Below are 27,221 nucleotides of genomic sequence, written 5' to 3'. Positions count from 1 at the left end.
AAATTGTGTTTCAGTGTGCGGTTTTGTCAAATCACTGAATTTATTTTGACCTCGCTTCAGTCCCCCTTGGTCATTCTGTGCACAATAACTCTGTGAGCATCAGTAATGCCATGCCCATCAAAAAGTGTAACAGATGTGGTTGGTTTTTGGTTGCAGAGTTTTTCTCTCAGACGATACCCCTCTCTGATGAGCCACCCTGTTTCCTGTAAATTTGTAAAGAGCACACCCACATAACCTCAAAACTTGTTTTTAATTTCCCTAACATTTGTAAATGTTAGGGCAAACCTGAAGTGTTCAAGGCAACAACTTCTCAGGTGTGTCTAAGCAGGGCATACAAACAAGGCCCAGATATTCAGATATTTTTTGCTTCTATGCCAAACTCAAATGCAGTAGGCTTGAGTCGTTTGTGAAGGCATCTGTAAGAAACTAGAATTCCAAGCGATCTCTGCTATACATCGATATTCTGTCAAGGATACTCTGCCACCTTCTGCTGTTATTATAATTTAACTATTGGTCCTGTCCTTTCCACAGGTGTCTATCGCCGGGCAACCAGCCGGAGTGGAATCTGCCAGAGTTAGAATACGGGTAATTATGAAATGCCAGCATGAGTGAGCGTTACTTTAAAAAGATGGAATTCCTCCAGATGTGTTGTGTGTTCTGCAAAGTTTGCAGCTCGGGGAGTTTAGTGCACCTGGAGCTGCAACTTTTCTTATTGTTTTCCCGACTTCCATTCCAGTGGTATTAAAGCTCAGCTGCCTGTCAAGTGAAGTAGACTCCTCAAGGCCTAGTTTGCACCTTCTGTACTCAGGAGAGGGGAGACCATAAGCCACAGCATAGAAGAAGAAAGTATTTCTTTAGAGACTTCTTGTCACTTCCTGAGTCTCTATAGATACAGTTCCTGTATCCTCTTCAGGATTACTGCCCCTTAATGCCAACTCAATAGATCTTATCCCTGTAGAGCTTTCCATGTTGCTAGATATAAGAATTAACATGTTCACCTATGAAGCCTTAGCAGTTCAGAACCTCAGTGTGCTTCTCCCCCCTCCCATTCATTCTCTCCTGATTTTACAATATTCTGTAGATCCAGGAAAGCGGGCTTTTTGGTGTGTGAGAAGTTTTATATCAAAGTGTATTTTAGTCTTTAAAGTGTTTCCATCTTCCCTTAAAACATTAACTGAATTCACAATGGACTGAGAATCCGTTTCGCCACTAGATAATCGACAGTCAAGCTGAAATTAAATTAATCGAGTAAAAATACCAAATTGGGAAAAAAAATTTTTTACTCATACTTCCTCAGAACCTCAAATAGACCTAATCCACATATGAAAAATCAGGTCTTTGAAAAACAAATAGAGCTAATTAAATTAGGTCTCCCAGCAGAACTGCAACTTCACAAGAATAAACCTACCTACACACACACAGACACAAACACACACACCCCTCAAGTGTCACCCTAGAATCAGCACATAGACGCTTCCACACCAGGACAAGCTCCTCGGTAAAAGTCTGTTGCCGTGCCCCATTTCTCTGCAGCTGCCCCTAAAGGCAAACTCCTTGCTTTTAGGAATAAATATTTCTTCCTTCCTCACAGCTTTTCTGGATCTCATTTTTATTTATTCTCCTGCAGCCCTGGCTCCAGTTGGAACCCCAGATTATTCTTCTGACAGGTGGCAGCCCCATTGTCTGAAATGCTCTCTCCATCTAAGCCAGGGGTAGGCAACCTTGGCTCTTTTATGACTCATGGACTTCAACTCCCAGAATTCCTGAGACACCATAGCTGGCTCAGGAATTCTGGGAATTGAAGTCCATGAGTCATAAAAGAGCCAAGGTTGCCTACCCCTGCTCTAAGCAAAGCCTGTAGCTTGAGTCTCGGGCTAGCCCGCTGCCCCTGCCCTCCCCATTTTGGCTGAGGAAAGGCTAGGGAGAGTTATTTCTCCATCAGTCAAAGAAAAACAGCATGATAGTCACGACCAAAGCCATGGACAGATGGAGCCAAGTCATGAGGGAACCAGGTAGCCCATTAGGGAAGTTCAACTGAGTTGCTTGGACTGGAAGGAGCAGGCTTCACTTCTTGTACCCTATTAAAAATGGGGAATGCTACTAGCTTGCACATATTTTCATTCTTTACTTCCTCTGAACTGAATGGCTTGCTGAAAATCGTTGGTTTTGGCTTCCCGCTTTCATCAGTCAATCTTATGTTCCGCAGTTCTTAGATTTCTCTGGAGCTCCCTTCCAATGCCTCGTTGCTGCCTGGGCACGAAGCCCGAGACTGCCAAACTCATTAGGGCGATTGCTGTATTTCATCTGCTATTCTAGTGGTCTGTGGTTCTGCTGAGTTTTTCCTCCTTTTGTATTGTATATTTCATTGGTGGGGGTGGGGTGGGGGGACCAGTGGGGATGCATTGTGTGAAATGAAAAATTGAAATATTTTTTTTAAAATTTTATTTTAATTCCATTTATATCCCGCCCTTCTCTGAAGACTCAGGGCGGCTTACAAGCTTAGCAGTAGCCTTCATTCTATGTATATGCCTGCTTATTAGGGCTTTCACACACACCCCTAGCGGCATTATTATAAAGTCAGCTTATTGCCCCCAACAATCTGGGTCCTCATTTTACCTACCTCGGAAGGATGGAAGGCTGAGTCAACCTTGAGCCTGGTGGGACTCGAACCTGCACTAATTGCAGGCAGCTGGTGTTACTTAAGGAGGCATTAGCCCACTGCTCCACCAAGGCTCATAAGACCAGTTCCTGGTCTTTCCTCCCTGCTCCACTCCTGAAGATCCCTCAGTGCCCACGAGGAGCAGAATCCTGGCCTCTGAAGTGACAACAAAGGATCCCCCATTTTTAATAACAAGGGGCTCTCGATGTGGTGGCTGTGTCCTGAAGCCCTCCCAGCTCTGTGCTCAAATACGCAGCATATTAGCAGGGTAGATATGATGGAATTCAGCATATTAGCAGAGTAGATATGATGGCATTTACGCTGATTATTTGCTGTGGATTTGTTTTGGTTGCTGTCCTAGGAACTGCTGCCCTTGGTGTTAATGTTCGAATTACCTATAGCTGGAATCCTTCAACCAATCCCCGATCCAAGTTCTCCCACGATTCAGCACATATCACAGACGTATAATATTTCGGTGTCCTTTAAGCAGCGTTCTCGGACGTACGGTGCTACGGTCATGATCAGAGGGTCCCAGAATAACGCCAGCGCAGTGAAGGTGAATTATTGATCTGAGCTTAATGGTTTTAGGGAGCCGTTTGATGGGGTTAGGCTGCAGGGGTGTCGAACTCAATTTCATGGAGGGCAGCATCAGCATTGCGTTTGCCCTCAGGGGGCCGGGTGGGCGTGGCCAGGGTGGGCGTGGCCTACTGGGTGGGCGTGGCTAGAGTGCATATGGCCTACTGGGTGGGCGTGGCCAGCTCTACGTCGTTCGCATCAAGGGTGCCTATGGGGGCCTGGGCAGGAGTGGGACAGATCTGAGGGTCTCTGGCAGGAGGAGGGTCTCTGGGCCAGGGCCAAGGCAGTGGGGGCCGTTCCCTCACTGTTTACAGGATGGCTTTGTGGGCCGAATGAAACCACTTCGCGGGCCGGATCCGGCCCCCGGGCCTTGTGTTTGACATGTCTGGGCTAGGGTTTTCTTGAGTGGGTGGCTAGTAAATGGGGCTTGGCCAAGAGGGGAGGAGAATGTAGATCCAGAGACCGTATTTCAGGCATAATATAAATTGCAATTGGGGATTGCAAGTAGAAGTCAGAGTTGCCTAGACCACATACTGTACCTGTGTTCAGAGTTCAAGGTGGCCTTGCTTACAACTAAATGGGCAAAAACATTAAATGTTTGCCCGTTTGTGCCATCGGTTTTATCTTAAAGCAAGGCTCTCTTTGCTGCATAGATGATGATGACGACGACGAAGATATCCATTTTTCAAGGTTCTGTTTGTTGCTCTGCATAAATAAATACTTTTTAAGGTTCTACGTTTGCTTCCAGGGATAAATAAATAATCTTTCCCTACAAGCTACTTGGGTGTTTACCTGGTGATTTACCAGAGTTTGTTGCTAACAGGATAATTTCCTAGAAACAGGATATGAAGCCTACTGGAATAAGCAAACCATTTTGTTTCAGATATCTATGGAGATGCTCAGTCATCCAGATCATGGTTGTCCCAAAGGTGCTTTTTCCAAAATGCAACTGGAATTTCTTGGTAGTTTCTCTTCCCCCTTCCCCCCTTTTCTTGAAATTGTTTCACTTCTCACCCAGGAAGCTTCTTCAGAAGATGATCGTCCTTGGATGAGAACGGAAACTATTTCAAAGGGGGGGGGGAACCCAGGAAAATCCAGTTGCCTTTTGTTTCAAATAATTTTAAGCACAACTCTTTGCAAAATGGGGAACTTCAAAGTTTCGTATCAGAAAGAAAGGTGCTTTTCCACCCCTTTGAAAGGCCAGGATCTGCACCAAGAAAGCGAATATTATAAATATTATAATATTATAAATATAATATTATAAATTTCCTTCATGTTCTCTTCCTTGGACAGGAAGGAACCGCTCTGCTCTTGGAGCACCTGGCCGGCAGTTTGGCCTCCGCGATCCCGGTGAGCACCCAGCTGGACATAGCAGCTCAGCATCACCTCTTTATGATGGGCCGAAATGGCAGCAACATCAAGCATATCATGCAGAGAACCGGTGCTCAGATCCATTTCCCCGATCCTAGTAATCCCCAGAAGAAATCCACAGTCTACCTCCAAGGCACAATCGAATCGGTCTGTCTTGCCAGACAATATCTCATGGTAAGTGTCCTGAACGATGGGGCCGTGCGCAGGGCAGCAGATGTGGGAACATCTGCCTTTTGTGGGTCACCAGAAGCCCCACTGAATTTGCTGTCACCGGTCACTTCACACTGACTCCAGGTAGTCCTCAAATTACGACCACAACTGAGCCCAAATTTTCTGTTGCTAAGGAAGACATTTGTGAAGTGAATTTTGCCCCATTTTATGAACTTTCTCGCCACATTTGTTAAGTGAATCACTTTAGTTGTTCAGTTAGCAACACGGTTGTTAAGTGAAACAGGCTTCCCCATTGACTGCTTGTCAGAAGGTCACAAAAGGGGATCACGTGACCCCCGGGACGTTGTGACTGTCATAAACATGAGTCAGTTGCCAAGAGTGACTTTTGATCACGTGACCCATGGGGATGCTGCAGTGGCCATAAGTCTGAAAAACGGTCATAAAGTCAGTTTTTTCAGTGCTGTTGTGACTTTGGACGGTCACTAAACGAGCTGTTGTAAGTCGAGAACTACCTATGCCAGTAATTAGGCCACCTCTTTTATGGAAGAAAGCCACCCAGAAAAATCGCGCTTGGCTGAAACTCTCTTACCCACGTCCAAAATTATTACTTTTTCCCTCTGCTCGGAGAATAGAGTAGGAATCGGGCTCAAGAGCTCAAACCCAGGTTAGCCATCTCCATGTGTACTAGCTGTCAGCTACCCATACAGAAAGGGACGCGGTGGCTCAGTGAGTTGGGACGCTGAGCTTGTCAATCAGAAGGTCGGCAGTTTGGTGGGTCGAATCCCGAGTGCCGCGTAACAGAGTGAGCGCCTGTTACTCGTCCCAGCTTCTGCCCACCTAGCAGTTCGAAAGCACGTAAAAATGCAAGTAGAAAAATAGGGACCACTGCGGTGGGAAGGTAACAGCGTTCCGTGCGCCTTTGGCGTCTAGTCATGCCGGCCACATGACCACGGAGACGTCCTCGGACAAGCGCTGGCTCTTCGGCTATGAAACGGAGATGAGCACCGGCCCCTAGAGTCGGAAACGACTAGCACGCATGTGCGGGGGAACCTTTACCTTTTTACCTTTACCATGCCGGCCACATGACCACGGAGACGTCCTCGGACAAGCACTGGCTCTTCGGCTTTGAAACGGAGACGAGCACTGGCCCCTAGAGTTGGAAACAACTAGCACGCATGTGCTGGGGAACCTTTACCTCTACCTTTTACCCATACAGATAGTCTGTTATTTTTGCGCTTTCAGATAGTTTGTCATTGTTAAGGCTTCAGTCCCACTGAAGGCTCCTGTGTCTCCCTCTGAAGGCAGGGGCATTGAACCTGCTTCTCTTGGCTGGTTCTTAACTCTGATTATTCAGCCAGCTTGTATGATTTTCCAATGCACCAGAAAGCAAGATAAGAAGAAAAAGAAGAAGAAAAAGAGATGGGACAGCCACCTGTCTGGAAGGGTATAAGGTCTCCTGCTTGGGCATGGGGTTGGACTGGATGACCTCCAAGCTCCCTCCTGATTCTGTTCTGTTATTTGAAAATTGTTGGACATAAAAGTGAGGTCTGGACTGTATCCAGTCCAGAATTTTCTTGAGTCTGAAGTTGTCTTGTGGATTTTTGGAATTTGAGACTTGCCAAGTGCAAAGGAAGTTGTTGAATGTTGAAATCCCATAATCCAAAGAGAGTAGCCACAGGAGTGCTAGACGGCGTCACATGTCCTGTACATGCCTTGGAGAGTCATTAACACAGCCATTCTTTCTTTCAATGCAGCAAGGGAGCACACATTTTATGGGATGGTAAGACCTGGTTCTCTTTATCTATTCTGTAGTATTTTAATATTCAAACCCGGCACACGTCGTTCCACATTTAAGGCATGACAAATGGGGCACATCCAGAGGAGGTCCTTGCAGAATGAAAGATGCAAAGAAGAACACGAGTTGGATGTAGACCCCCCCGTCCCCCCAGTTCTGCTGTTCTGTTAAAAAGTTAGACTAAAGGGGGAGGTAGAACATCCACTTTAAAATATTCAAACAATTCTCAGCTGAATTACGACCGTTCTTGATTGATCCAGTTGGGAGAACTGAAACGAAGAGTTAGAAATTGCAAATTTTATGGAAAATATGGCGTCGGTTGTTGAAAGATATAACATTTTTCATCTCATCGGCGCAGTGGGCGGGGTTCACTACATATTTTTGTTTTAGTGTGTTTTGCACGCATATTTCTGTTTCCAGTGCCAAATTGTCTTGTCTTTCTGGCTCTCACATATCTGTTATTGGATTTTTTTTTCATGTCTTGGAAGTTGACTGGACAGTCTGCTGCATGATCATAATAGGCCTGCACGCAAATAATTAGCTCATACGGGCTTGTATGTGTGTATGTATGTACCTATTGCTGAAAGGATCAGGAGATTTATTCCCAAAACTATTCTCTTAAGTTTCAAATGCTCTTCAGAAGTTATAGTTAGGCAAAAGCTGAGCTTGTAAGTTCTTACTTGTATAGCAGATCCTATCCAGGTGTCACCAGTCATTGTGTTTCTCCAGAAGTGGTGAATGCTCCAACACTGGAAGTTTTTAAGAAGAGACTGGAAAGCCATTTGTTTGAAATGGTATAGGGTTTCCTGCCTGACCAGGGGGTTGCACTAGATGACCTCCAAGGTCCCTTCCAACTTTATGATTATGTTCTTGAATTACTGAGAATTCAAATAATGAAACTGCCTGAGAAACATATTCTGTCAATACGGAAATGTCAAACAACTGACATTTCTAGAATCTGGAAACCTCTTGTTAGACCATGTGAGTAAAATGCAGGATTGGGGATGTGTTTGTGCTGGAAATAGTGAACAGGGGATTGCTATTCAACTATGTGCTGCACAAAACTTTGTATTGGATTTTGCGTTTAATCTTCCAGGGCTGCCTTCCTCTTGTGCTGATGTTTGATATGAAGGAAGAAATTGATGTAGAACCACATTTTATTACCCAGCTGATGGAGCAGCTAGATGTCTTCATCAGTATTAAACCAAAGCCGAAACAGACCAGTAAGGTGAGTAGAACAGACTCTGCTTTTTCTGGACAAGGCTGTATTTAGCTTTTAAGTATCTTGCTTGAAAATTAAGACAGCCTATTCTGATCATCGCAGGGAACACGATGGCTCAGCAGTTAAAGATGCTGAACTAGTCAGCGGGAAAGCTGATAGCCCGGGTTCAAGATCCAAGCACCACGCAACGGGATTGAGCTCTCATTCCACCCTCAGCTCTTGTCCACCTAGGACCGTGGTGGCGAACCTATGGCATGCGTGGCACGCAGAGCCCTCTCTTTGGGCATGTGCGCCGTCGCCCCAGTCTTAGGCCTTCAGCTGGGTTTTATAAAACCTTTTTGCTTTAGGCCTTCGCTGCCGTGTGCAAAAAAAAAAAGTTTCAATCAATCAATTTCAACTTCTCGCGGGAATTTTTATTTATTTATTTATTTATTTTAATTCCATTTATTTCCCGCCCTTCTCCGAAGACTCAGGGCGGCTTACAAGCTTAGCAGTAGCCTTCATTCTATGTATATGCCTGCTTATTAGGGCTTTCACACACACCCCCAAGCGGCATTATTACAAAGTCAGCTTAATTGCCCCCAACAATCTGGGTCCTCATTTTACCTACCTCGGAAGGATGGAAGGCTGAGTCAACCTTGAGCCTCGCAAAGTTGGAATTGATTGATTGAACTTTTTAGTCCCACCCAGTCTGCCGTTACCACTGCAGCCACGCCCACCCAATGGGCCACGCCCAACCAATCGGCCACACCCGCCCGGCACCCGACGATACATAAGTGGGTTTTGGGCTGCAGTTTGGGCACTTGGTCTCCAAAAGGTTCGCCACCACTGACCTAGCAGCTTGACAGCATGCAAATCCAGCTAGATAAATCGGTGCCACTTCAGTGGAAAAGTAGCAGCTTTCCGTGCACCTCGGCATATAATCATGCTGGCCACAGGACCACAGAGAATGCTGGCTAGCTTGGCTAAGAAAGAGAGATGAGCACTGCCCCCTTGTGTTGGACACGACCGGAGCAGAGGAAACCCTTACTTTTTCCTACTTTGTAATAATAGAGTTATTATAATGAGAAACCTGTTTTAACCGCGTTTTAACACATACTAATCCGGTGTTTGTTTAGTACGTAGGTTGAGTAAGAGAGGGGACAGTGTACAGTCCTGTCCCACTTCGTTTCCACTCTGGAGCCAGCTCAATTCACCCTCTGCCATGCAGATTGTGGCTTGCTCTTCTTTGTGTCATTTTATATGCAGATAATGAGATACTCTACGATTCCCATTTTTCTAAGGACCCTCGAGAGTTGAACATGACTTGACACTTACCAAAGACTTTTCTATTGTCGGTGAAGCGCATATTGACTTATTTTGGGTATTCCTTGGTTTTCTAAATAGGTCAGCACTCATCAGCAATAATATGTCCCGTTCCTCGGCCTTTTTTTCTCTAAAACCATCTTGAACATCTGGGCTGTAATTTGTGTTGGATGATCCTAAACATTATTTCACTGTCATGTGAAATTAAGTATGTTGTGTAATAATTTGCACACTGTTCAGTTTCCTTTCTTTGGTCTTGCTGTGTGTGTTATTTAACAGGAACAGGCATATCTAGTTACCACAGTGTAATATCTAATGTAAATAATAAAGATCTTCATTAATTAGTAAATGATGCCTTTGTAATGACTTCATCAGATTATATTTTTAATAGCAAGTTAATTCCTACAAAAGTACAAGAATGTTTGCCTTCAGTGTTGGTCTGAAGCTTCCAAGAAAAACAAAGATGTAGCCAGATGTATCTCACTATTATGTAATTTTAAGGCTAAGAGAAACACAAGGAAAGAATACAGTCTGACCAGATGTTTTTTCCAAAGCTCTTCACAGGCCCGATCTTCTTAGGCTGATGCGCACACAACAAGGAAAGACTCCTTTTGACAACTTGACAAAATGCAGTTAACAGTCCAATATGCAGAATTAAATAAAGCAGGCATTGTTTTGCCACCAGCATGAATTAAACCAGTTCTTGTTCTATGTCAAAACAGGCTTTTTCATTGTCACAATTATTGTGGTGACTTGTCTGTGAAGGAAAGTGGGCATAAAGCTAAGTGTGGTGGTGGGGAGTCTCAGAGCTCTAAAAAATGAGAAATCCAGTTTCTCTAGACCTGTATGTTGAGGAAAAAAATGTCATGAACATAGCTGATATTTTTATTTGACTTGGGAAACACTGTGATGTGCTACTGGTATAATAAATTTGCAAAGTCTCCATAATTTCCTACAGAGTTCTAAAGAAGGCCAGGAATCTGAGCTTAGAACTTGGCTGCCTAAAGCAGAGATAACTACATTTATATCAAAGATTGGCTATTGTTGGGTGGTGTGATTCTAAATGAGGCTGAAATGTTGAATGGACCTTTACACAAAGCCTTAGTTAGTTCATCTTCTGAAATATTACAGAGCAGGGACATTGTTTCAATGACTGTATATTTGGTATTGTAGCCAAGAATCCCAAGCAAAATGGACCCTTACCATTCCAGATTTTTTGTATAACTCAAAGTATGTAGTTTAGGGGCCACAGCTACTCTCTTTCTGTTACTATTACTACTACTACTACTACTACTACTACTACTACTACTACTACTAATAATAATAATAATAATAATAATAATAATAAGTTGGAAGGGACCTTGGAGGTCATCTAGTTCAACCCCCTGCTCAAGCAGGAAACCCTATACCATTTTAGACAAATGGCTGTCTTCTTAAAAACCTCCACTGTTGGAGCATTCACCGCTTCTGGAGGCAGGTTGTTCCACTGGTTAATTGTTCTCACTGTCAGGAAGTTTCTCCTTAGTTCTAGGTTGCTTCTCTCTCTGCTTAGTTTCCATCCGTTGCTTCTTCTCCTGCCTTCAGGCACTTTGGAGAATAGCTTGACTCCCTCTTCTTTGGGGCAGCCCCTGAGATATTGGAAGACTGCTATCATGTCCCCCCTCGTCCTTCTCTTCATTAAACTAGACATACCCAATTCCAGCAACCATTCCTCATATGTTTTAGCCTCCAGACCTCTAATCATCTTTGTTGCTCTTCTCTGCACTCGTCTTCAAGAGTGGATTTGTAAACAATGCCAGTGACTCTTTCCAGTTGTCTGGAATTGTTTGAAATGTGTGTCAGAAACTCATCTCCATGTTTTCTTTTTGCAGTCTGTGATCGTGAAAAGCGTTGAGCGAAATGCCTTAAATATGTATGAAGCACGGAAATGTCTCCTGGGTCTGGAAAGCAGTGGCATTGCGATAGCGACAAATCCCTCCCCAGTCTCTTGCCCAGTTGGCCTTCCTTGTCCTGGCTTGGACATCTTGACCTCAGCCGGCCTTGGACTAACTGGACTTGGTATGATCTACAATCTAATATTTTCAAACCTCTTCAGAATGAGCTGTATTAATCATGCACTTTCAAGGTTTAAGGCTGGGGTGTCCAACCTTGGCCGTTTTAAGGCCTGTGGGCTTCAACTCCCAGAGTTGAATTCATGGCTGGCTCAGGAATTCTGGGAGTTGAAGTCCACGGGTCTTAAAGTGGCCCAGGCTGGACACTCCTAGTTTACGGATTTATTTAAAAAGTAGGCTGAACAATAGCTTGAACATGTAAGACTATGTTGGTGTGTGTGTGTGTGTGTTTCTTGTACATAAGAAAAGACAGTCATGGAAGAAAAACATCAGAATTGGAGAAGAACTTGGAAATTTAAGATAGGAATTTAAGATAGGAATTTATGTCAGCAACGAAGGAAGAATTTGCAGTCATAGATGTTAAGTCGTAGTTGTTGAGTTAATCCAGGAGTTGCCTGAATAAAACCTTGATGACCTGTTTCCAAGGTAGACTGTTGACTGTACTTCTTTGAGGAACAAAACAGAAGGGAACCCCATTTCTTGTTTCAATGGTGCCTTTTCAAGAGGCAACTGGACTTCCTTTGTTTTTCCTTGAAGACGTTTCGCTTCTCATCCATCTTTAGTTCAGAAATGAAGAAGCTTCTTGGATGAGAAGCGAAATCTTCAAGGGAAAACAAAGTAAGTCAGTCCAGTTGCCTCTTGAAAAAGCACCTTTTGGACAACCATGACCTGGATGAGCGAAAACCTCCATAGACAAACCCCATTTCTTGTTAGGAGCAGCATCCAAGGAGAGAGGCATCTTGCCCGTCTAGAGTGGAACTTCCTTGAGAGTTTTTCATCATCCAACAGAAGAGTAAAATCACTCATTCGATTTTGCATCAGTCTTTAAAATCCTTGGGTTGTACATCCACAAGGTTGTAAAATCTCTTTTGCTTTTTTTTTAATAGGTCTTTTGGGTCCAACCACTTTATCTGTCAACACATCCACACCTCCAAACTCCCTCCTCAATGCACTCAATAGTTCGGTTAGTCCTTTGCAGAGTCCAAGTTCAAACACACCAAGTTCAACTCTCTGGCCTTCCCCAATCGCTAATACGAGCTCTACAGGTTGGTATTTTGGGTTTAAATTTGAGGCATTTTAAGTAGACCAATGTAGAGCACGCACACACACACACCCCTAAACATGCAGAAGAGGACATTAAAATGATGCCGCTATTTCAAGACACCATCATTGTAAACTGGGATCATTTGAGTCCTTGGGGCTTCCTGATGGGCATAGAGTGTGCCTGTTCATTTCATTGTGGTTTGTGGTGGAGCACCTGCTTTGCATCCAGAAGACCCTAATTTAGTCCTTGGCATTTCAAGAACCTAGTAAAACAAAAGCTTTTCCTAGGGAAAAGGCAATTCTGGGCTAGTCCATATTCTGTGCAATCTTGCTCTGCTGAATTGCAAATTGATCACAGGTGGTCCTCGACTTACAATGGCTCATGGATGCTGAAAAAAGTGCCTTGCAACCAGTCCTCACACTTGCTCTCCATTTTATTTAAAAAATGTCAATTAAAAAAAAGAAGACAAAAACACATATTATCCCCCCTAGCTGAACACTGACAAATCTGTTGCAACAAAAATGGCTTCCGCCCTTGCGAAGCAGGTCCAAAATGGATAAGCATCTACATCTCTTTGCAAGCCGGTTGACTTTTCTCACACTTGCAACATCCCCGTAAGCACACGATCAAAACTGGAGCGCTTGGCAACTGGCTTGTATTCATGATGGTTACAAGCGTCCCAGGCTCACAAGATCGCCACCTGTGACCTTCCCGGCCAGTTTCACAAAGTCAGTGGGAAAAGCTGGATTTGTTTAATGACGTAAGAGATTTGCTTAACTGCAGCAAGAAAAAAAAAGGTGGTAAAATCTGGTGTGATCACCTCACTCAGAGAAGTTCCAGTCCCAATTGTGTTTGTAAGTTGAGGATTCCCTGTATCTGCTTAGGACTTTAGATATCTTCAACCTCTGCAGAAATGAGGCAGAACATCTGACATTTTCTTCCAGGTTTCTCTGCTATTCCTCACCTGATGATGCCACCTACTGCACAAGCCACGTTAACCAGTATCTTGTTGTCAGGAGTGCCCAACTATAGTCAAAGCACACCGTCACCCCCTCCCGGCTTAACTCCTGTTGATATTCATGTGAATGGCATGCAAGTGGAGAACAAGAAAAACCCAACCTCATCATTAAATGGTCACGTAAAGGTAAACAGATGACCTCAGGGTACAACCCTAGCAGATTTATGAGAGAGTAAATTCCAACTAGCTAAGCAGAATTTTCTTTCGTGCACATTCTATGTAATAGCAATAGCGCTTAGCCTTATATACCGCTTCATAGTGCTTTTATAGCCCTCTAAGCAGTTTACAGAGTCAGCCTACGGCCCCCAACAATCTGGGTCCTCATTTTACCGACCTTGGAAGATGGTATGCTGAGTCAGTCTTGAACAAGTTAGGATTGAACTCCAGGCAGCGGGCAGAGTTAGCCTGCAATACTGCATTCCAACCACTGCGCCACCACAACTCATACCAACATGCAAAAATAAAGCTTATTTTTAATTGAGCTTAAATACTAGTGCACTTTACTTGGCAACTACACAATCGTTACTGCTACTTTTTCTAGGATATTCCTTTTTCAGTGGAATTTAACCAGGATAATTTTTTGTTAGAGGCTTTGCATATCATATAGTATAACTTAGACATTCTGGCTTCTGATGGTATGAAAACAATTATGTCATTTTATTAAGGTAGCTTTCTTACATCATAGAAAGATGTAGAAAATGATTCCCAGCCATTATTAAAATTGGCATCTTGAAATTTCATTTTTCAATAGTGCCAAAGCTAATGCCAACACAGCTAATAAGGAATGATTCAATGAAGCCTAGAAGACACATGTTTAAAACCCTAAACCTGGTTTCAAGCGGATGGTTTGACATTCTGTAAACGTAGGAGAGCAGTCCTACTCAGAAGCCAAATAGAAATAATAGGAAAACAAGGGAGGGAAAGGGGAAGAGAGAAAAATGTAGGGTAGAGGGGCGGAGAAAAGCATTGAGTTCTGATTCCTTTTGGTGCAGTAGAACAAAGTAGTAACATGAAACCTCAACTTTTTATGTTTAAAAAACCATTTTTCAAGATTCATTTCAGTTCATCTGTCCCTGTCTAGATAACAAAGTGGGCATGAATCGGTTGCCAAGTCAGTGGGTGAGATTCTCAATGGTTCCTATAAAAGCCACCGAGGCGCAGTTGGTGGGTAGTGGTCATAAAAATCAACACCTTGATGAGTTTCCAATATATATGTTTAACACTGACAATTTGGTTCTATGAGAAAATGTGAAGTGCTGCATTCTAGCACCTTTTTAAAATAATAATGATGATGATGATGATGATGATGATGATGATAATGATAATAATAATAAAAAAATCTTGATCCTGAATATCCACAGACAGATATGGTGGGAGTAAAATTATTAGATCACCTATTCGTAATTTTTTTTGCCGGGAAAAAGAGATATTAAGTAATTAAGGAGGGTCATTAATGGGCTTTTTCCCCCCAAAGTCTAAGATGATTAAACCTAGGTTAAACATACTGTTCCAGACCTCAGCTATGAAGTATCCTGCATTCTCTGCCACAGCTCTTGGTGAAAATGTACTAAACGCAAACCACAGCGATCCTTCTCGGACGATTGGTAGCCATAATGCCCCTGAACAAGTGACGGCCAAGACCAATTCTGGCGAAGGTAAAACCAAAACTACCGCGGCTTGCTCCCATCTTCCCACTGTAGGAGGACAGCACAAGCTCGTGTGAAGAAGGATGGTGGAAATACCAGTATTTTTGTTCTAAAAATAGAAATGTGTCCAAAACCACAAGGCAGGGAAGCCTGTGCAGGTTAATTAAAAGTTGCTCAAGATCAAATGATCAAAACATTTCTTAAATATCTGTTTCTGGGCATGGTCGAAAAGAATTTCTTGGTGGTTTGGTTCAGAGTAACAAACCATAATGGGTTAATACAAATAATGATATCTGGCCTTAAAAGTGCTTAGTTGGTGAACCTTAGTGCTTCAAGGGGGATTTGTCCTAAACTAACTTCTCTCATGCAGAGAAGCGAGTAATCCGAGATTAGAGGAAATTAGGGAACAGAAGCTGTAAGTTTCTTCTCACAAAACAAAAACTTTGGAATTTTGAGGTCTGTGTGAACAGTCTCCAATGCTTTTTTTTTTTTTACAATGAACTGGGCTGGTAACACTGCCCCCAAAGGGAAGTTATATAAAGAGGTATACATCTTATTTTGTTAATCCTATTTATAAACAATAGAATTAGTCTAATCATAGCAGAATCATGGCCCATGTGTTTTAATACTTGTCCAAACATACGTTTGACTCAACATGTTTTTTTAAAAAAAATATCTGATTCTTTGTCTGTTCCTGTGTTAATAAAGACATTTCAGTCCTAGGAAACTTCTGGATCCTAAGATATAAAGATGGCAGTGAGCAATTTTTTATGGAATGACCCAGACTAGCTGAAAAAGAAGAAAAACCCTAAGACCTTTTAGCCATAAATTATATGACAGCTTTCTGCAAATGTGACATACCCATTAAGAAGACCTCTAACTCTCATCCTTAGCAATGCAAGTCCATCTTATTGGTTGCTTTCGGTCCTTTGTAGGTTGCAATGATGCTTTTGTGGAAGTGGGCATGCCCAGGAGTCCTTCACACTCCGCAAATGCCAATGATCTTAAGCAGATGATGAGCACCGCCAAGCAATCCTGCACAAAGAGGCAGACGGTGGAATTACTGCAAGGCACCAAAAATTCTCGTTTACAGTATGTAACATTTATAAAGATGAGGTTGTGCAAAGTGCGGAGAGGTTTAGCGTGTTTCCTGTGGGGCTGTTGTGTTAATAAAAACATTATTTGCAACACAGCCACGGAGGGAGCTTCTTGTACAACATGCACAGTGCAAGAGCCAGGATCTTTTACAACCTCTTGGATGGTTTTTATTTGGTTGATGTGCTTTTCCCCTCAAACCTGCGCTACATGTGCAGTGTTAATATAATATTACCCCTTCACCAGTCCTAACATTCCTAACATTGTAAGTATGGTTTGCTAGGCTGTGAGAGTAATGCAGGCAAAGATCTACCTATTGAGATATCATCATTTTTGATTTATCATTAATCTCTTAGCTGTGGCTCTTTTGCTCCCTCTGAGAAAATTGGTGACATATTTCAGTCAGGCATTAAGTTATTTGTAAGCGTCTTTATTTTTCTTTCCAAATTCTTTCTGAGGCTAGGTCATGATTCATAGTGGAGACTCTGTCTGTAAAAGACCCTACCGACTCTGAGGGATAGTTACACAGAGAGTAACTGCATCCTCTTTTCCTCCTGGCTTATTTAACGGCGAGGACAGTAGAGAGCCAGTAAGATGATTCACCCAGCAGCCTTCCCCGCGTTCCTTCATATCCTAAGGCAGGAAAATGAACCAAACAGAAGAGCAGAAGAGATGGCAGCCTTGGCTTCCAGGGCCTATTTCAAACAATAAGATCAAAAGAGCCTTGGTGGAGCAGTGGGCTAATGACTCCTTAAGTAACACCAGCTGCCTGCAATTAGTGCAGGTTCGAGTCCCACCAGGCTCAAGGTTGACTCAGCCTTCCATCCTTCCATCCTATTGCTAAGCACATTGATTTGTGCTTTAAATTGTAAGACCCCCTGAGTCTTTGGAGAAGGGCGGGATATAAATGGGATTTTAAAAAAAATGCTAAGGTTGCGAAACACTGGTTGATGGTGTTGGTTCCCAGACAGGATTTCCAGTGCATCAAGCTATGGCGAAGACAACTGTAATCTTAATGCTTTGGGGGTCAAAAAGAAAGAAAAGATACTTAAGAAGTATCCAAGATGGTGGGCAGCCCATGAAATGAAGGTACCCATGACCTTTTAAACCAAGTTTAACGGAAGGGGAAGAATGAAGCAAGGTGAGAGAAGGAGGAAAGGAAAGGCTTCCAATCTCCGCTGCAGCATTTATAAGCACCGTTATAAATTTACCTCCTTCTCTAATGTTCCGTCATGACCCTCTATCTTGTCTAATCATCCAAAGCATAAGTCGTACGTTCCATCTCTTTTTGAAAAGTACACACCTGTCTGGTTTTTTGTTTTTTTTAGCGCGGGGGAGAGGTTGCTGTCGGATTCTGAGCTGAGTGCTTCAGAGACCACGGTGGCTGATAAAAAAGCACCTGGAAGCGAACGGGCAGCGGAGAGGGCGGCCGCAGCACAGCAGAACTCGGAAAGAGCACACCTGGGCCCCCAGTCGACGTATGTGGATATGCAGGTATCGATGCCTCCAAGGATGGATTTCCACTCTGTGAAGTGCCGTGTGGGAGTTGTGCCTGAGCTTTCTTGTTTTCTTGCAGCTGCACTAGATGGGGTTTCCTCTCTTATCGACTGTTGGTTTGCCGTAACGGTGTTGGTGTGATGTTCTTGTTGATTCCTTCATTAGGCTGTTGTTTACCGCTTGATCGTTGGTCCGGTATTAATCCTGGTGTTAATCCCACCTTATCTGGATGTTGATTGGACAGAGTAAACCAGACTTTCTTTCCAGCACTGATGATGTTACCCGGTTGGGTAATGAAATGTCTGCAAGAAAACAACCAAGCTCAGAGAGCACCAGGGACCATACAATTCAACCCTGAGCTACAAATATTCTCTTCTATTGGTAGAGCAGTCTCTGCATTGCACTAATACAACCACCCGCAGAGACTGATGTGTTGCTCTTCTAGTGAGGCTGTTATCCAAGCATTCCCAATACTTTGAAATGGATTGAATGAATGAATGAATCTTTATTGTCAAAGTACAACTATGTATACACTGAGATTAGCTGAGCCTCCCTTTGTGCTCCCACCCCCCAACACACAGTGACAACAAGCCCTCCATCTTACCACACCATGTGAACTAACTACACCACACACCGGCCTCCCAAGTCAATTCTGCCTAAGATTCACAAAAGTTATTTCTCATTCAAAAGCCTAACAGCCCACGGATAAAAGCTGTTTTTCAGCCTGTTGGTGTGGCTGGCTATATACTCCTATATCTCCTATCCGATGGTAGGAGAGTAAAGAGATACTATCCAGGGTGTGAGGCGTCCCTGAGAATTTTCCTCACTCCTCCAAGGCAACGAGCCCTGGCGAGGTCATCCAGTGGTGTCAGGGAACAGCCCAGAATGTCTTGTGCTGTACTCACCACCCTCTGTAATGCCTTCCTATCCGCGGCTGTCAGACCAGCATACCAAACCACAATACCATACGAGAGGACGCTCTCTATAGTAGACCGGTAAAAGAGGGTCATTAGCCATTGTTCTACCCTGTTCTTCCGCAAGACCCTGAGAAAGTGAAGCCTCTGTTGGGCCTTTCTAGCCACCTGGGTTGTGTTAACTTTCCAGGTCAGATCTTCGCAGAGGTAGACTCCCAGAAATTTAAAGGAGGAAACTCACTCCACACAGTCCTCCCCGATGTAAAGTGGGGCAGATTCCTCCTTTTTCCTCCGGAAGTCTAGCACCATCTCTTGCTGACGCTCCCAGGTTTTTCCTCAGTGGACATTGCAGCCCTAATTAGCGGGTTTTAAATGGGATTTTTAAGTATATCAAAGGTTCATTGCTGGGTGATGCGAAGGGCTCCTCTGAGACCAACTGACGGACCCTGATCCAGATCTTTGTGGCATGACCTTTATCAAGGGCAGTGATTAAGTGGCCTTCTCTGGGTTTCATTTCTAGGCATTTGACTACGAACAGAAGAAGCTACTAGCAACCAAAGGTATGTGGGACAACAGCGAGTTGTAGTGTGTATTTATTAGTAAGCAGAGTGATGAAGGAGGCTTTGCTTGCCCGCTCTCCCCCCCCCCCTCGCCATCCATTCCCTTCTGCCCTCGGTTTGGGCTCTGTTCCAGTGGAGAAACTGTAGCTTAGACAACATGTTTTGCAATCCAACTCGTCTTTGTCTCTTTTCTTCCCCTTGAAAGGCTCCTGGAGTTACATTTTCTGAGCAAACAGGATCCCTTTCCTGACTACGAGGCCCTTTTTATGGGGCTGGTGATCAGAACGTTTGCCCTGCCTCCTTTTATTGGATTATTCCTACTTCTGTTTACCTTTTTCACCCTTCAAAAGGCATGGGTCTTAGGAGTTGTTTTTTCTCTAATGTTAAGCCGTGTGTATCCTTGTTTTATGCCACTTGGGAGGGTTGAAAGCTTCATGCATCCTTATTCGCCACACACAAAGACAAACAGGCTTTCAGGCCAACCGTGTTTCTTCCTTCAGTTGGCACATTTTGAGATACACGCACATCAGCATGTTGCACGTATCTTACGCTCATGAAAAGGAAAGAATCGTGAAAGTCACAAAAAGAGGAGGTGAGTATGCAAGAAAATGGGTGTGTGCCCTGGAGTGTGCCAGTTAGGCCCTCCTTCAATACCCCGAATGCGTAGAGGCCTCATAGAAGCCTCCATGGTTCAAGAAGGGTGTGATGTACATCTCAGTGTACAGATTTAATGGTCATGTAATTCAGCTGGCCTACGTGATATCCCTGCAACGACCCATTTGATACCATTCTGATGTCCTGGTGGCTTCTAACAGAAGCCTTAAGTACCGTCTTTTAGGTTTTCTGCTTCTTTTCTGATCTGCAGCCATGGACCATGAGTAGGTAGCCTTTATTTTTGGTGATGCAGCAAGATGCAGGTTTTAAGCATTTTGTTTTTGAAAAGGGAGAGTGTTATATAGTGAATATGAGTATAAAGCATGGTTATGCTGTCAGCCCAGCTGAACATCAGCTGTGTGGCACCCGGCAACAACAGGTGGCGTCCTAACTCCCGTCCCATTGGTCAGCCCGTTCTGGCGGGACCCTTTAAGGATGTGGATTGGACACCGGCTTGCCGGCAACAGTATTTAAAGGAGCCGAGCTGTGGAGACTCCTCAGTTCAACCACAATAAAGCTTTAGTTGAAACCTCGACATCTTGTCATCTGTCCTGACCGGTCTACCCACAATACTTAACAGAGAGGGGTTGTTTTTGGTCTAAACACATGAATTCTGCTATTTTTGTAACACAAGAGATTCATCCTATATTGATCCACTTCTCGGCTAGCAAAATCCTTCCATCAAATGTTTGCCTGCTAGCTTTCTTCCACGCTTTTGAACTTGGTCTCTACTTCTCACTTGAAATTGAGATAAGAAATAAAACTATAACGAAAGATCCTTGACTTGCTTTCCTTTTATCTATGCACTTGCTCCATCTTGCCACGTTCTATGTTTGAAAAGCTTTACCGCTTTAAAAAAAAAGATTTCTTCTACTTCTGAAGATTTCAGGTTTCTTTGTTCTGTCTCCTGAAACTTCAGAATGACTCTTCTGGCTTTATAAAAAAAAATATTGGTCTGTCTTATCCTCCAAGCCAATCTTAATGTAATTTATAAGAATTAATTTGCTTTGTGTGAGTGAATATGTATGCATCGCGTACGTGTGTGGAAATATGTATATATACACTCAAAGCCACACCACATATTAGTATAATCTTTTCTTGCTGCGTGCTCAGAAATATAAACTGAAATTTGAAGTGGCCCTAGCAAGTTTAAAATATTTGGAAAACGGTAAAAGCAGAAAGTGGAAGATATTCTGAACCTAATCATCCACTGTCTAAAGAATTTTGCTTGCTTTAAACAAAAAACAAAAAAAATCCCACTGATGCTTATAAATATGCTTTCTGCCCCCTTAAAGCTATGCTAAGAAAGCCTGTTGTTACGGAGGTGAGAACACCTACAAATACCTGGAGTGGGCTCGGCTTCTCCAAATCAATGCCGGCCGAAACAATTAAGGAACTGAGAAGGGCAAACCACGTAGCCTACAAACCATCTATGTCGACAACTTATGAGGTATGCACAACTGCAGTGTGTGCTTAGCATGAAAAAGAAGAAATTGGAGCTTTTGGTCTGAACTTGGAGCAGATTGTGTCTGAGGTTTGCTACTGGGACTTCCAAGGTCTCTCTGACAGAGGTCTATTTGCATGGCTCCTCCAGGCCTCCGTGAAACTGTGGATTGTGTTAACATTTTTTTTGTGCATGCAAGAAGGCAATCTTAATTCATTGTACATTGTTTATTCCATAAATACTTCAGTGTCGTGTTATCTTCCAGCCATTTTACTCTTTCTTCTTTGAAGTTTATTAGAGCACGCGCACACACACACACACACACACACACACACACAAATGTATCTCAGACTGTATCTGAGTCACTTGGCTGTAACCCCAGGATCAAACCACAGCCTGAGTTCTCTGCTCCGTAAGCTATTTTTTTCAGAGACTCAGGCATCTGTTGTTTTTCCTACACTTGAAACGTGGGGAAAATAATTTTTAAAAACAAAAACAAAATGGATCTATTGCTTTGTTTTTTCCTCCTTGCATTGGGTTGTTTTCAGAATGTCCACTAGTCTTAGAAACCCTGGTATAAAAAAGAATTAGTCTGAATTGGGACAACCTGGTAGGACACAGTGTGCCACAGATGACAAGTTAAAATTAATCGAAGGAAAACACTGTTGCTTTGATAATGGTGAGGGTTGCCAAAAATTCTTTATTTGTGTATGTCTTTTCCTAAAATAAAAGGGACCCGGTGGCTCAGTGGGTTAGGACGCTGAGCTTGTCGATCAGAAGGTCGGCAGTTTGGCGGGTCGAATCCCGAGTGCCGCGTAACAGAATGAGCGCCTGTTACTCGTCCTAGCTTCTGCCAACCTAGCAGTTCGAAAGCATGTAAAAGTGCAAGTAGAAAAATAGGGACCACTCCGGTGGGAAGGTAACAGCGTTCCGTGCGCCTTTGGCGTCTAGTCATGCCGGCCACATGACCACGGAGACGTCCTCGGACAAGCGCTGGCTCTTTGGCTTTGAAACGGAGATGAGCACCGGCCCCTAGAGTTGAAAACAACTAGCACACATGTGCGGGGGAACCTTTACCTTTACCTTTTTTTTCCTAAAACACTTAAGACTTCTCTTGACAAGAATATTTTTAACACAATATTGCTCATTCATTTAAGATAATGGGTTGCATCATTGGTATCGTGTCCTTGAGTAAGCCATGTTGACAGTATGCCCACCAGTCCTGGTTACACCTCTTCGTGCTGACTTCTTTGCAGGGTTCCTCCATGTCCCTCTCCCGATCCAACAGCCGGGAGCACCTGGGGAGTGGGAGCGATTCCGACAGCTGGAGAGATCACAACGGCATTAGTTCAACTGCTCCGGGCGACTTTGTTTCTTCCATCGGAAGCCCTAAACGGAAACAGAAATTAAGTAAGGATTTGCCCTGTTGGGTAGGTCAGAGTTCTCATGAAGTGCTAATGACTTGAATGAAAGTTAGCTCCAGCTTGGCTTAGGCAAACCAAGGTCCTTAGTTTGCATCAAGCTATAATTATAAATGATAGTCCACTAGGAGACAACTACATCCTGTTAAGAAAGAAACATTAGAAAATTCATGACAACAATGGCTCCGTGTGACATTTGTTCCCTCTGTTATGACTTTGCTGCTTCTTCTCCATGTCCAAATGTCATCATATAGTTTTATTCTCTCAGGCCACATCACAAGAGATAGAATTGGCTGGGGTGCCCCAAAGCAGTGTCCCCCATTTTTTGGGATGGCATGTAATTTTTGCCTTACTCCAACCAACACTTGTGTTCTACTTCCATGAAAACAAAGATGTAAAACCTTGGTAATTCAACAGCAGGTAGATATTCAGTTCACAGATTTTATTTTCCTGGGCTCCAAGATCACTGCAGATGGGGACTGTAAGCCAAGAAATTAAAAGACACTTGCTCCTCGGGAGGAAAGCCATGGCAAATCTAGACAGCACACTAAAAAGCAGAGACATCACCCTGTCAACAAAAGTGTGTATAGTCAAGGCTATGGTCTTCCCAGTTACAATGTATGGCTGTGAAAGCTGGACCACAAGAAAGGCTGAGCGCCAAAGAATTGAAGGCTTTGAACTATGGTGCTGGAGAAGATTCCTGCGAGTCCCTTGGACTGCAAGGCGATCTAACCGGTCAGTCCTAGAGGAGATCAACCCTGACTGCTCTTTAGAAGGCCAGATCCTGAAGCGGAAACTCAAATCCTTTGGCCACCTAATGAGAAGGAAGGACTCACGGGATAAGAGCCTAATGCTGGGAAAGGTTGAGGGCAAGAGAAGAAGGGGACGACAGAGAATGAGGTGGCTGGATGGAGTCACTGAAGCAGTAGGCGTGAGCTTAAATGGACTCCACAAGATGGTAGAGGACAGGAAGGCCTGGAGGAACGTTGCCCATAGGGTCGCGATGGGTCGGACATGACTTTGCAGCTAACAACAATAACAGATATTCAGTTCGGTACTTCTGGGCAGCTTGCAAGCCCTGGAACTTAAGCAGATGAATAGGCTCCTGAGCCTAAAGCGAACCCAACCTAACCAGAAGCTTATTTTCTCTTGAACTTCTAGGTGAGCATTATCTCAGCAGTAGCAACTACATGGATTGCATCTCCTCCTTGATAGGAAGCAACGGCTGTAACCTCAACAGTCTGTTTAAGGGATCCGACCTACCTGAGTTATTCAGCAAACTGGGCCTGGGTAAATACACAGACATATTTCAGCAACAAGAGGTCAGTGTTTGTGAAAGGCGTGGTGGTGGTTCCTTGTAGACTATTTTGATTGCTTTGCAAATGAAATCGTTCCCATCTATTGATCATTGTTGTTCATCAAGTCTACAGATTCATTCCTTGCCTGTAGCTTCAGGCCTTGATGTTTTTGAAGTGCTATGTTCAGAGACCCAATTTTGCATTCTCAAACCAATTTCCTTTGTTGGCAATCATACCTAAAAACTTGCTCTCTGGAGGGAATGGGAGTCTGATTTGTTATCAGCAAGCCCGTAACTCACTACTTGGGAAATTCAGCAGGAAGGCAGGTCTGATGACTGGTGGCCATCAAAAATGATCAAAATGGGGTACCTCGATGGGACTGCAGAAAAAGTAGGGAAATTCCTGTGAACCTTTACACGGTGTGTTAATTCATTCAGTTGTACAGATGCAAAGTTGTGTTCACTGATAGTCGAAACATTATATGCATATGTAAACATACATGCAGACATGTGTCACAAGTGTGGGTTTGTGTATACTGATCCCTGCTTCTTTGTCTTTGAGGTTATATCAGCACACAAACACACACACCAGAATGAAAATTAATGTGACTTGAATTGATAATTGTTCAGTAAAATTAGGGAAGTCTTCTTTACTCCATTTAAAACAGAGAGGTCTAATTTGAATAAAGCGTTCTTTAACAGAAAACTTCTTCAAAAATTTATTATATGTTTTTCATCTGATGCGGTCTCCTTGACTTTTAAATATCGCTGTTCCAAAGAGAGATGCAAATTGTCTAATATTTTGCAATCCCAATATAACAATCAAATTAATTTTCTCTGTGCTGTAGTTCATCAGCCTTGGGAAATAAAGACAATTAACCTGTGGGCATAAATTACCAAATAATTGCTCAGTAATTTTTTAAATTTGTTCAGAAACTGCCACAAATAGCTGAAAGGGATTGTCTTTCAAAAAATAATGTATACTAATTCACTGGCAACAATTCAGACAAGATCTAGATATTTTCAATTTATATAAACTAATTTTAGAACAGAATAACATCTTTTGAATTGTTCTGGCAGCCAGTTTTTTATGACTCGCCAAACAAGTTTGGAAGGAATTCTGGGCTATGAAGAATTCCAAGGTGATTCATCTGGTTGAGCTCCTAAACCCTCTTCTAGCATTTATTTAGTCTGTCAAAATAATACGTTGCATTTGGTATAAAAATGTTGCTCTTTTGATTTTAACATGCTTTGGATGTTGTTAATAGTCGTAATTGCCAGGAATTGTCCGGCGCGACCTTAAAACCCATCTCTTTAAGGAAGCGGGCCTGGCCTGATGGGACGGGGTGGGTTTGTTATTATGACTTTAATTTTAAATTTGTACTATGGGCATTGTTTAATCATGTTTTAATAATTTTAACTTTTGTATTTGTCTTTTACGTATTGCCCTGTTAACCGCCCTGAGTCTCTTGAGAGAAGGGCGGTATATAAATTAAATAAATAATAAATAATAATAATAATAATGGGTTTTGCTTCTTTCCTTTGTAAACAATTGGTACCCAAAATATTTTCGGCAGAATGTTCTCCCACAAAAGTCCTTTGCCCTCTGAGTGGAAGAGCATCTTAAGAGTGTGCTGTTGTTGTGGTTTCTCCTAGATTGATCTTCAGACATTCCTAACTCTAACGGATCAGGATCTGAAAGAGCTTGGAATTTCCACTTTTGGTGCACGAAGAAAAATGCTGCTGGCAATCTCAGGTAAAGAAGAATCACTGCCTTGTGCAGTTTGTAAGAATTCTTCCCCCCCTTCTTTTCCTTGATGGAGTTATTCTCATACACAGAAGGCGGAACGTCTCTTTTCAGAAACTCAAGGTACCCCTGTGTCTAGTAATGTCCTTGTCCATCCTTATCCTGCCAGCCTTAATCTCTCTGTTCTCATAAATCCACTCGTGTATCTCTTCAGTGGGAGATTCATTGCTTTGCCTGGGAGTTACTTCTGGTAGGTGAGGTTTAGGAACTCTACTAGGTTTCACCTACCATAAGATTGTAACAGCTTCCTAACGTTTGGTTTCTACCTTGATGTTAACATCTGTAATGGTTTATACTCAGGGACATGCAAAACCCAATAAGGAAGCCCACCTCTTTATAGCAGACATGTCAAACTCGCCACGTCACGTGACGTTGCGCAACAGATCGGAAGAGTTTTGCCATTGCCGGCAATAGGGTGGGCGCAGCTTCCGGATGACACATCCGGCCCGCGGGTCGGCAGTTTGACACCCCTACTTTATAGGTTTCCCTTGAAGAGAGCCAAATAAATCTCATGTGCTGGCTGGCTGTTCGAATCCAGCAGCTTGACGAATGCATTTTCAACCTGTAGTTAAGCAAAACAATTGTCTCAGTAGATCTGTGACAGATCTGTTGCCTTTTCTGACCCAAATCCACCCTAAATTATTTTATAACTCGTGCGGGTATTGCGGTAAAATCCCCAGCTTGAGAGGAGGGAGGTGTTAAGAAGTGGCCAGCATGAGTGACTAGCAATACAGTTTCTGCTTGAGACTATTCATGAGTGGTTCCGGTTAAGAGAATTGGCTGGATGAGCTGTAGTGGCACAGTGGTTGGAGTGTAATATTGCAGGTTGTCTCTGCCCGCTCCCGGGAGTTCGATCCTGACCGGTTCAAGATCGACTCAGCCTTCCATCCTTTCGAGGTCAGTAAAATGAGGACCCAGATTGTTGGAGGCAATATGCTGATGTCGTAAACCACTCCTAGAGTGCTGTAAAAGCATTATGAAGCGATATATAAATCTAAGTGCCGTTTCTATTGTTATTGCTTGCACCTGACAGATACATATTGCAGTTGATTGGACTGGACTATGAAATAGTAAAAATGTCTCCTGCTAGATTGCATCTGGTCTCCAGATTTTGAAGGGAAGCTTCTCTTCTCTCCCCCTCCCCCCCAGAACTGAACAAAAACCGAAGAAAACTCTTTGACCCCTCCAATGTCCGAGCCTCATTTCTGGAAGGCGGAGCTAGTGGACGGTTGCCCCACCAGTACCATTCGGACATTGCCAGCGTGAGCGGCCGTTGGTAGCAGGGACAGGAGGCTTTCACGGTTGACTGCACAACTCCATGGACACGGCAATCCTGTGGACCATCAACCACTGCACACCATCCTCTGCACTTGGAAGTTTAGGTACCAAGGACCAAAGTCTTCTTTTTTTTTGTGCGCACAACTTCCTGTGCCGAAAGAAAGAGAGAAAGAACACTTATCTGTCTTTCCACGTGCCAAATGTGGATTTTGCCTTGTAGATTGGACAGAATTTGCAATAATGTTGGGGTGTGTGTTTGGGGGGGCGCGTTTAGTATTTTATGACTTATAATGACTATATCGTATGCACTGAATGAACTTTTTTTTTACTTTTTC

The 27,221-nt window shown here is 43.3% G+C and overlaps 1 protein-coding gene across 1 annotated transcript in view; it reads left to right on the top strand.

Moving 5' to 3' along the window:
* Window positions 1–26,979, top strand: part of BICC1 (BicC family RNA binding protein 1) — a gene marked incomplete at its 5' end in the record, with an annotated part of 112,066 nt that extends 85,087 nt beyond the window's left edge. Inside the window, 16 exons of the mRNA XM_083364906.1 lie at window positions 532–585; window positions 3,021–3,215; window positions 4,529–4,780; window positions 7,669–7,800; window positions 10,971–11,157; window positions 12,098–12,256; window positions 13,200–13,399; window positions 14,787–14,928; window positions 15,855–16,011; window positions 17,343–17,508; window positions 18,946–18,985; window positions 20,935–21,089; window positions 22,340–22,493; window positions 23,666–23,826; window positions 25,458–25,557; window positions 26,758–26,979. Of these exons, the coding sequence (XP_083221032.1) occupies window positions 532–585; window positions 3,021–3,215; window positions 4,529–4,780; window positions 7,669–7,800; window positions 10,971–11,157; window positions 12,098–12,256; window positions 13,200–13,399; window positions 14,787–14,928; window positions 15,855–16,011; window positions 17,343–17,508; window positions 18,946–18,985; window positions 20,935–21,089; window positions 22,340–22,493; window positions 23,666–23,826; window positions 25,458–25,557; window positions 26,758–26,888 (2,385 nt within the window). The 3' untranslated portion in view covers window positions 26,889–26,979. The remainder of the gene's footprint in view (window positions 1–531; window positions 586–3,020; window positions 3,216–4,528; window positions 4,781–7,668; window positions 7,801–10,970; window positions 11,158–12,097; window positions 12,257–13,199; window positions 13,400–14,786; window positions 14,929–15,854; window positions 16,012–17,342; window positions 17,509–18,945; window positions 18,986–20,934; window positions 21,090–22,339; window positions 22,494–23,665; window positions 23,827–25,457; window positions 25,558–26,757) is intronic.
* Window positions 26,980–27,221: the final 242 nt, after the last annotated feature.

This window comes from Vipera ursinii (genome assembly GCF_947247035.1).
Source record: "Vipera ursinii genome assembly, chromosome: 5".
Classification (NCBI taxonomy): Eukaryota; Metazoa; Chordata; class Lepidosauria; order Squamata; family Viperidae; genus Vipera; species Vipera ursinii.
The sequence above is the reverse complement of the archived record's forward strand: the minus strand, read 5'-3'. Positions and strand labels throughout refer to the sequence as shown.